General features: G+C 33.8%; 1 protein-coding gene across 1 annotated transcript in view; it reads right to left on the reverse strand.

Moving 5' to 3' along the window:
- The window catches only part of LOC129216882 (V-type proton ATPase subunit H-like), a gene marked incomplete at its 5' end in the record, with an annotated part of 45,255 nt that extends 35,310 nt beyond the window's left edge, over nt 1-9,945 (reverse strand). Inside the window, 4 exon segments of the mRNA XM_054851097.1 lie at nt 902-1,009; nt 3,267-3,364; nt 3,649-3,753; nt 9,844-9,945. Coding sequence (XP_054707072.1) covers nt 902-1,009; nt 3,267-3,364; nt 3,649-3,753; nt 9,844-9,945 — 413 coding nt within the window.
- Nucleotides 9,946-11,631: the final 1,686 nt, after the last annotated feature.

Here is an 11,631-nt window from a genome sequence, read left to right on the forward strand (position 1 = left end):
CTATTTTTATTCGCAAAAAAAAAAAAAACCTTGGAGCGATTGGTGTCAAAATTGAACCAAAGCCTGTTTAAATATGGATTCACATACATTCCAAATTTCAACCAGAACGTAGCATTACTTCTTGAGATAGGGCACTCACAATGGAAAAAAAGAACGGGCGATTGCGCTACCCCCTTTTTAGCTATTGACACCAAAATAAAATCAGCTCTTATACCCACTAAGGGCTACTTGCCGATAAATTTTTCTTTCATTCCGTTCATTATTTCTTGAGATACAGCATTCACAATTGACGACAAAAAACGTTCTATAGCTCAACCCCCGTTTGAGTTATTGACACCAAAATTGAATCAGCACCTGTTCCTGTTAATGGCAACATATGGACCAAATTTTGTTTGATTCCGCCAGTTACTTCCTGAGGAATAGCAATCACGCGTAACTCAAAAAACGTCCCATTGCTCCACCCCCCTTGGAGGAATTCGCGCCAAAAACCAATGGGCACAAGTTCACATAGGGGCACATATGTGTACCAAATTTCGTTCGATTTCATGCGGTAGTTTTTGCTGTAGAGCGGCCACAAAAAACTGGTCACACACAGACGTGACACACACACATACACACACGCATACACACACACAGACAGACATTTTCCAAAAATAGTCGAAATGGACTCAGCACACCTCAAAACGTTCGAATCCGTCAAAATTCGAAATTCGAAAATTTGCACGAATCCGATACTTTCTTCTATATATTAGATATAGAAGAAAGTAAAAAGGGAGTAGAACAATGTGGAGTTACTATAAGCTTTTAGGTGTCTGACTTAGTATTTTGTTTGTGTTAAATTATTTTATTGTTTAGTTCAGTTTTTCAAACATCCAGCAAAGATTATTTGAAAGATACTCACTTGTGCATTCTTTCAGCTAAAGTTTCATTGAAAGTCATGACCCAAATACAAAAGATCAGCTGATATTGGATTTGGTAATTGCCTTTCCCAGCTAACACTGTCACAAGCCTGAAATGATATTTACAAATTTCCATTAATAATGTGGTTAATTTAAATTCAGTGTCTTAAATATTTTTAACGACATACAAGCAAACATAAAATTATTGAATGAGAAATTTAAACTAAAAGCATAGTTATTCAATGTTATACTTTAGGGGAGGTCCCCTTGTCCCTAATTAAGTTAATCTTATATTTTGGTAAATGCAGTATTTGAACAAGAAGATTGAATTCTTCTCTATTAGAACTAGCGATTCAAGTTCTAATACAGCCAACTATTAGCTAGAAAAACAAGAAACTTTTGAAAGCTTCATATCAGGGTTGGGTTTTGGACTGTCCAAAACTGGTTTAGGACAGGACAGGTGGTTTTTACCGTCCAAAACTGTCTAAAACTGTCCAAAACTATGCTACAGGTGTTATCTAATCAATTCGTATTTACTGCAATATTTGTAATGCATAATTATAGATAATAATGAGGTTTAATTAATGAATATTTGGTAATATTTTTCTCCAAAATGTTAATTAAAAATACTTTACTTAAAAAAATTGCCAATAACTACTACATAAAAACTTTCTTATGTAACAGTTGGTAGAGTTATGAAAGGAAATTCACAACACAACCAAGACAACTAATTTCAGTTCCATTTATAACTCAAAGGAATATTACAAAATGTGCAATATTTAGGAGCCAAAGAAAAAAAAAATTTAAATGGTTTTTCAAATAAGTTTTACATGACGGTTTAACGAAAATTATTTTTTAAATCATAGATGAAAAAACAAGAAATTGATGAAGAAACACTTATGTTATAAAACTAGTGCTATTCTTTTTTTGTTCATATTTTTAATATAATACATTCTGTAACTATAAAAAAAATTTGTAATTTATTGCATTTAAGTCAGTTATAGCACCATATTTTGAACACTTTCTTTTGCATACATGCATAAATGTTGAAAAATTTGGTTTGTGGAAAATAAAAAAAACTCCTGCATGCAAATTGAAATTTTTATTGTAGAATTTAATTTCTATGTAACTAGATTAAAATCAGCTACATAAATAAGTTACACACACACACACACACACACACATATATATATATATATATATATATATATATATATATATATATATATATATATATATATATATATATATATATATATATATATGTTCTGTTTTTGATATTTTCTCACAAAATCTCAAAAAGTAGTTTTGGACACAATGGTTTTGAACAGGATGATAAAAACCCTGCTTTTATTTGCCCACCTGCATAAACATAGGGAAATTTGGTTACTAATATAAAAAAGCTAAATAAAATCATGCATACAAATTGAAATTTTAATCAAGAATTCAATTTCTATATAACTAGTTTTAAATCAGCTGCATAAAAGAGTTGAATGTTCTCATTGAATAAATGTTCTACCTAAAACATTACTTTGATACATTTTATTCTGTTTTTGATGTTTTCTAACAGAATACAATTTTTCTAAAAATATAGTTTTGGGCACTTTTGGACAGTTTTGGACACAAGGGTTTTGGACAGGACGGTAAAAACCAGGGTTTTTACCGTGGTTTTTACCGTAGTGTCCAAAACCTTGCCAACCCTACTTCATATCAATCAACCAATCCTGTTAAGAATAACTATATTTTGAGGGCAGTTGATAAGATTACATGACAATTTTGGTCTGCCAAAAGTCAGTTTCATAAACTGAAGTTCTAAAAGACTGTATGCACATTGCACAATTATTTGGTCAAAAGGATTTACTGTTTATTTTTAATATAAATAATAAATAGAAATTTGAGGGCTCATTGAGGCTGGTCTTAATCAATTTATCAATCTCCAACGAAGATCAAGAGCCTTCTTATAAAACTGTTAACCTCATCTTGATTCAAAATAAAGCATCAACCAAATTGTGCCCTATAGTTTTAAAACTTTTGATATTGTATCTTCGTACAATTAAACTTATTTTGTATTTAACAGCACAACCAGATTTTCAGATACAAAGAAGTTGTAACCCCTGTTTAAAGTAATTTAGTTAAGAGAAATTTTGCCTTCTATCCACCAAAATAAAAAAGAAGTAAAGTGACCTGTACTGCAACAAACAATAAATATTCAATATATAATCAGTGGTTTAAAAACACTTTAACTCAATATAACACGTCAGTCATTTGCTATTTCCTAAAAGAACAACTTTGTTTTTAATCCTTAAAACAGAAATTAAACATTTCAAATCTGTCAATTCATTAAATCATGAAATAGTTTTCACTCACTTAGATATTCCATCAACAGTTACAAAAGCCAGCCTATATTCATCAATACGAAGCATCATCTGCAAACACCGTGCAACTGACTGAATGTACTCATTGTTCTGCAAAAGAAAATAATCGCAACTTTAAATTTTCAATAGTTAAATATGTTCATTTACCTAGCTTTTTTGTAAAAGAAACTATACATAACAAAGTATTGCATACATCAACAGTTATCAAAATTCAAAAAGGAAAAATGCAACGGCAAAATTTTAAAGAACATCACAGTTCAACAGTAATCTTAACCTTCATAGTACAAAAATTTTAAACTAAATCATTAACTGCTTTGTAAAAAAAACTTTGTCACATTTTAAAGCAAATAAGGAAGTGCAGAAAGAAATCTTACTGGCTGTCTTAGCTGATCCTTAAGCCAAGAGAGGTATAAATTAAGATCAGCACCATCCATCAACTCCTTGCTCCAACAGGCCAGCTTGGCAATGATCCGGCTTGTCTACATAGTAAAACAAACTGTGAGGCACCCAGGAATAAGATTCTGCATACAGTACAGTAAATACACATGCTTAAAGAGGCAAAAAAAAAAATGTTGTATTTTTGAGGTTATTGAAGAAATATTCCTGCCCACTGCTTATTTCTAGGAAATAATCTAGCCACATTAATGAATGCATGAAAAGCGATTGAAAAATCTATGTGCTAAATTATAAATGGATTTGAAGTTGTAGATTTTGAATAGGCTATTTTACGGTGATTTAAAAAAAAATTAGCCAAAGGGGTTGCCCACAAAGGATGTCACACTTTGAGCGGGAGAGGGATGTCAAATTTAAAGTTTTTGACAAAGGGGAGGGAGAGGGTAGTAAGAAGTGCGACATCATGCATTTCTTATGACAATATGTTTAAAAACTATAATGGGACATGTGACGAGAAGAGGAAGTAAGGCGAAGTGTAACTTTGGTGATAGGGAGGGACGAGGGGGTGAAGTATAACGGAAAAAGTGCAACGTCATTTGTGAACAGCTCCAAAGAGGTAAAACCATAGACTAATAATAAGAGTAGACCGAGCTTTCTCATTCTTGCTGATGAAGAAAATTGGTTCATAGATATATCATGTGACTGGTGGAAGGGCTTGGCGAAGACTTTGGCAGCATGGTTGCTAGATGGCAGCATTATCTATAGTTTGGCACTCGACATGTATTTTAAGACAATGTGTTTTCATTAAAAAAAACTTCCAGGTGCAGAGATTGAACTGTTTTTCTTTTAGTTATGCATTATTTTGACATTAGTAATAGTTTTTCATCAGTTTTCGGTAACTTTTATTTCATTTGGAGCTGTCAGCGTTGGCGTGAACGAAATGGCGTAAACGTTTTGCGTTAACGCAAAAATGTACTAATCGGTATCTTAAATTGAAACTGTAGGTAAAAATCTTACCGTTTGCTGATTCTTCTTGGTCGCTTGCATCTTTTATTGCTTAGAGAGTTATTGAAATTGACTAAAGAATATGCACAATGCTATCTAAACGAAAAACTCACTATATTAACAAAATATTTACAACTTAGAATAACAAATTTACAAATCGGACTCCATAAAAGATCATTCTTCCGTGTTCTATCAATTCTATTTATTTTATTTCTCGCTGGCGTTGATCGTCTGCTACGATTAACGCCCGCTGTTGCTAGGATATCCACCAGTCACATGGTTTGGTTTATGAGCAGCAAAGGGGTTGCCATAGCTCGGTCTACTCTTATTATTAGTCTATGGGTAAAACAGTCTACTTTCATGCAAGGGCGCCCATATGCAAAATTTTAAGGGGAGCTCAGATATTTTCCCCCATGATTTAGCTGGATATTTTCCCCGTACAGATTAGAGTTATTAAAGCTTGACATTTTCAATAACTTATTCATTAATGGATGGAGAAGAAATGTTTTTAAAATAGTACTAAAAGCTAGGAAATTTAATTTTTATGGGGGGGGGGCCCTCCTGCCCCCCTATATGGGCGCCCATGCTTTCATGCACACAAGGCGGACGTCTCAATCAACAAGTAATACCTACGTAAGTGGGTTGTTCTTGGATTTACCTCTTTCAGCTGCCATTAGCCAGAAACTAGTATCTTCTATAGTTTATCAACCAGATATGAAGTGGGTTGAAGTATAAACTGTCAGAAAGCTTAGAGTAAATGTGGATCTCTAGACTGCAGTTGAGTCTTTCTATAGGTGCAAAAATGCTCAACACACAATAATTCCTGTGCCCAAGTTGTTACAATGTTACCCTACAGTCCCTTATACCTACCACTAGCTATTGAACCTACAATGACTAAGTTATGAGTGGGCATGAAAATCATTTACTACATGAATTATTTAACAACTTTTGTGCTACCAAACATATGTCAAACGAAATTAATGGAATGATAACGGGCTAAGGAAGATTATGACTTTTCAGGGTGAACCTCTAGGAGCTTCCAGCATTCTCCTCTGCAACTGCACATACCAGGAATGTACATGAATTTGTTTTGGGAATGGACCAATCCAAATATAATGAGAATTTCAAAATTTAAGATTGAAAATATTGAAGCCCTTATTCACAATGAGTCGTTTCAAATTCATTTCAAGAGAAGTCCGAGCCCCTTTGGCTTCCCCCTTAAATACGCCCTTGACAGATCATACATTTTCAACTCAAATACAATAATAGTAAGTTCACTTACGGCTGTCACCATATATAATAACAAACCACTCAGGAAAACTATTACTTTTTTAATTTTTACATTAACTATTTATTACCTACTTACAGCATCATTTTCAAAAAAGCAAAATCGGTACTCTGTCTAAAATAACAATGCAATAAATTTGTTTATTTTTAACCGACTTCAAAAAGGAGGCGGTTATCAGTTCGTACCGTATGTACGTTTTTTTTTTGTTTGTCCACTTACAGTGTCTCACCTAGTCGACCGATTTTGATGATTCTTCTTTTAACGGATAGGGGATGGCTCAACTTAGGTCCCATTACTTTGTTTGACCATATTTGTTCTATAAGAAAAAAGTTATGGGCAAAAAACAGTAAATTTCATGCAATTTCCCTATTAAATGATTAAACATAAAACCCATTGTTTCAACAATTTGGTGCCATACAACAATAATATTAACCTTTAGGCTACGGCAACTATACAATTATCTTTTCTCTCTCCCTACGGCTCAAAGCTTTCTTAGTTCCTTCCCCCCCGAATAGGACAGCATAAAGGGGGCGATGTCCACTTCGACCGCTGAGCTCTCCGCAATACAGGGTTACTATAGTGGGACACTATACTTGGCTAGTCATCACTTATTCAATGGTTTGAAAATAATTTTTTTCCCTCCTTGTTCCTTATGAGGTTCTCTAGGTTTAGATTTTCTGTAAGTATATTTGGTTCAGTTTTTAAATTGAAATCACCGAAATAACGCTTCTCATCTAACCTAAGGCTAACGAGAACAAAATAATAAATATCAAACTCTATTTGTGAGGTAGACCACTGGATTCAATAAATGCCAGATGTCCTTATCTATGCGCTAAAATGCGGAGGTAAATAGAGTTCAACTGAGACCAAAGCCATTGTAAATACAATGTAGAATACCTTAGATTCAAGGGAGGCAACTTTGCTTTTCAGCTTGGCTATTCAGAAAAATGATGACACTAATACGTGTGTCCAAGAAAGAATCCACAATAATAGCGAACAATTCCTTGCTTTGCTTTTCTGAGCAGGTGCAAGCGGAATATGCTTGAACACCGTATTCATTTACATAAAGAACGTTAGCGCTTATCTATCTTTTAGAGCATGCAAGGCACCCTTTTTAGTATATGAAGCTGGCGTTTCAAAGTCAATCACTGTCGAGCGAGATAATATGGAGAGACAGCCTACAAATCCCCTGATATCCCCATTCACTCTTTCTTCTAATTGTGGTTGAAATACCTCTAGTAATTGTTGAAGGATTAAGTTCCGCTCCCTTCACAATGCACAAGAAAAATATCTGGGCAAATTTGTTTTAGATTCCAAGTCTTTCCTCTTTTCAACATTTCCTATTTATGTACTATCTTTATAATACATTTTCACTACCCAGTATGTTGTTATTTGTGAGTAAGAGAAGATAAGTAAAAAAAAATACGTATGAGTAAACAGAAAACCAACCTCTTTCTTCCATTTTTTACTGGCATAAACAGTTCCAAATGTAAGAATTAATTAACAGAAAAAAAAATAAACAGACATTAGACTCTCATTGAAAACTGAGTAAGATATATCAGGTGCTCTTATAAATCTTTTCACTTAACCTCTTTTTTTTTGCGCAAGGAAGAAAGAGGAGCAACCGACTTTGACTTAAAAATTAACATTTTAAGCCCCTTAAATACAAACAGGGGGAAAACTGAATGCACAAATTTATACTTTATTAACTGCTTTATAAGGCCATAATGTTTAAGAATTCCTAAGTTGAACCATAAAATTAAAAAATTCAGCGAAAAAAAAATCCTCGTAAACGTGCCCCGGTGTACCATACTTATTTTGTTTCATTCAGCATATCCTTAGTCCTTTTGACTTTCTACTGAAATAATATTCGCTATAGACAAAATATCAAGGAAATAGATTTATATTTTCTAAAATATCAAAATTAAGTTTTTATGCTTTTCACTCAATAAGTGATCAATTAGATAGATTTTGAGGCATAGCGAAGGGGGGGGGGGGTAAAAACACCAGTCAGAGCCCTTGATTTTAACATTCTTGCCATCTCTAGTGCAATAACTTTTACATATGAAAAGGCTCGTTTTGAACAGAAAACCCCCTCCAGAAGATTATTCTGGCTGTGCTAGTGACTCTTTTTATAAAAAAAAAAGAGCATTTAGTCTAACTTTCAATTTTCAAACCAAAAGATTCACGCCACAGATTCTTAATTGAACCTCTCTTTCAAATTTATTGATTTTAGAATGTTTTCCATGTTTTGTTGAAACGGTATTACAAATAATTTTCAGTTAAAATGTAAATAAAGAAATAAATGAAACGTGGCAAATCGCAAATGATCACAATTGATCGCAATCGCAATTGATAAGTTGTTTCTTATTCAGCATGATATTCATTTTCGAAAAGTTAGCAAAATAAGATATGCTTTTCAAGTGTTTAATTATTTTTATAAAACTATAACAAAAGAAATATTTTGGAGAATGATGTTTCTTGCGCTCTGCTCCCTAAATATCTACACTGCTTAAACTAAATAGGTGTTTTGTACTCAGTAAAATATGCTGTTATTAATTATAGGAAGCCTTACTATTGGATTATTAAACAGAAAAAGGCTATCAAAAAATTTTCTTTGCTTCAAGTATTTTACTTCTGCTTAACTTTCTCCCCTCTTTTTCGAAACTTCGCCACACATTCCTTCACTGGGAACAAAACTATGCCAAACGCCTCTGATTGACAGACCCCCAAAAGGGGTGTAGTGCGTTTCATTCATTTTCTCCCTGCGTAGGCGTGTGTGAAAGGATTATCAACTGCGGGAAATAACTGGAGGGGGAAGGGAAGGACTGGTACAGACGTTGTACCACAGCCGTAGGAAGAGAGCACTTTTTGTCGGTACAGCATATGTACCGCCGTTGGCTAAAGGTTAATAGTAATTGTGGTGATAATTTTGAATGGAGGCTTCTCTGAAGCAAGCATCAAGTTTCTTCAGTGTCATTGCTCTATAGTGGGGGTAAACCTAACGTGGAAGCGAGGTTTATGCAGTGATTAGGATCTGCTTAGCCTTCACAATGCTACTAGGTTAGGTTTGCTTCAACTATAGTAGTATTTTTATCGTTATCATGTATGCCAATAACAGATGATCTGGGCTAAGTAAGGAGATACAAGATTGATTCACAAGCACCTTGTATGCTGTAAAATGTAAATTAGTTAGGGAAAACGTAATATTTAAATGGTTATAATTAAATTAACACACAAATGAATTCCAGCGAGGAACAAAGATAAATTTTTATTGTCAATCGCTTAAAGTTTAAGGCCTGTTTTTATTTTTTTTAGTATGGAGCATTTTTATGAAAAAAATAAGGTAAAGTTTCGTTATGGTAACTTCTTAATATTTCTGAAATACATTTACACTAAAAAGAATAAAATAAAAAAAATTTGAAAAAAAAAATAGAACCAACTTCAAAATTGCTCTAAAAAGTGAAAAATAATTTTATTCTTTAAACACCATTGATAATACTTTTAAACATAATTTTTGAAGTTGGAACAAAAACTATCGATAAAATCATTCACAGCCATAACTCAGTTACAACTATAAATTAAATCAGGTCCAGTTTCTTCACTACCACATGCATTACGCATTGATGACAGCATATTTGAGTAACGATATAAATGCTTCGTTCCTAACTTTGGATGATTTTTTGATAACAATATGAACGAAGCATGGTTACAATGGATATTAATTTTTGTTTTTGCGCCAACTTCAAAAAATATGTTTAAAAGTATTATCGATGGTGTTTAAAGAATAAAATTATTTTTCACTTCTTAGAGCAATTTTGAAGTCGATTCTATTTTTTTTTTTTTCAACATTTTTTTATTGAGTTATAAACTATGTAGTTACCATGTTCATAATGAAGCCATCAGGTCTCGTCAGTAAAGTCAAGAAGGGGCTCCAGATTGAATCACTTTTCTTTTTAGTATGCTTGGTGGGCTTAAACAATTCAACCCGAGATTTGTCCTCCTGAAATGCAGACCGTACTTAATTAACTTAGACGAAAGAATGAACAAATGGATGTTCTTTCATGATTACAGATCAATGAACAACACACTACAATGAAGCCTTTTGTATCAAAAAGCATTGAATACATCTTTAATGTAGCAAAACTTTTAACCACTAGAGTCATGGACCCCTAATTGAAGAGGCCAGGGGATACAGCAACAATGGAGCAAGTGAAGAGGATTTTCGCCCCTTCTTCTTTTTCATATTTTCCATGTATCAACTTTTGGAGAGGGAGAGAATTGAAGAGACTATGTTCATTCACAACACACACAAACTAATTTATTTTTATACTCACAATATACATGATGGGCAGCCAATTTGCCCTTTTTCCCGAATAGCGGTCAAGAGATATGCCATAAATTTATCCCGCTATTCGGTCAGGAGATTTTTTTTGCAGTCATGCCTTCATGACTGTCTATAGCCATATGACCCAGGCGCTCTCATGCATCTGCACAGTAGGCATTCGCGGAAAGCCCCATTGCGCAATTATGGAGATCCCGAGTTATTAATCTTGGGATCCCATTCAAGTTTTACGCAATGTAACCACGTGGAGCATATAATTTCTAACAGCAAGGAAGAAGAGAAAAGGCCTGTGGTGCAAAAAAAACTAGATTATAACTGCACCTATTTCAAGGATTGACAAAAGTGTAAAAAAGCCTGTGGCATGATGTGGCCTGGGGGTGCTAAAACAAATCTGTGAGCCAAAGGTTAGTTTTCTAAAGAGAACTTGTATCTAAATGAACCAAGCGGCTACAAATTTGACTTATTTCATCTCAAATATTGGCAGAAAATTTGCAGAAAAGTACAGAAGGTGGTGAATTAGTCATGATTAGGGTTTCCTTTCCTTCATATCGGAAAACAGAAGTACAGTGAACTCTCTAATCCGAACACTCATGGGACAGAACAAAAGTGTTCAGATTATGAGGGTGTTCACTAATAAATGGAGACTGGAAATATATGTATTCTTTTGCGTTAATAGACTGCGTTCAGTACTTTTCCTAGTAAATTGCACCAGTTACTGAGATAGACGTGCTGAATTTTGGATTGGTGGCAAGAGTAATTAATGCCTAATCCAACTCAGCAGGGCCTAAATTCTTGAATTTCTTTATCTTTTTAACTTGAAAGGTTTTACATAACACTCAAGTATAAAATATTGCAATACAGCTGTTAGTGCAATATCTAGAAAAAGAGTAATTTTTAGCCTACATTTGAATTGTGTATCTGCACGCAAGGTACCGTTATCATTCAATTGTTCCGTTTCTGGACGATTCTCAGTCTCATATTGCTTAAAAGTAGTCCCACTTTTTAGGTCTTGAATACTATTTGATACAATGGTAGGATTTTTGAAATATAGATCAGTGGCATAAAGTTAAGGCTTATATTGCTCAGCTGAATGGTTTTATGTGATGGAGCGCTAGCCAGGAAAAGAATTTTCCTTCTTCCTCTTTAGTTCAGAGAGGTCAGCTTATGTTAAGTCTTTGGAGTTTTCGCTGGGACCATCAAAATGTGTTCATAATATTTGGGTGTTCACATTAGGGAATGTTCAGATAGAGAGAGTCACTGCAGGTTTTTTCTTTTTTTTTTGGAAGGATGCTAAATGCTGAAAGATATGTCGAAGTACAAAAAACT

Source organism: Uloborus diversus, chromosome 2 (genome assembly GCF_026930045.1).
Source record: "Uloborus diversus isolate 005 chromosome 2, Udiv.v.3.1, whole genome shotgun sequence".
Taxonomy (NCBI): Eukaryota; Metazoa; Arthropoda; class Arachnida; order Araneae; family Uloboridae; genus Uloborus; species Uloborus diversus.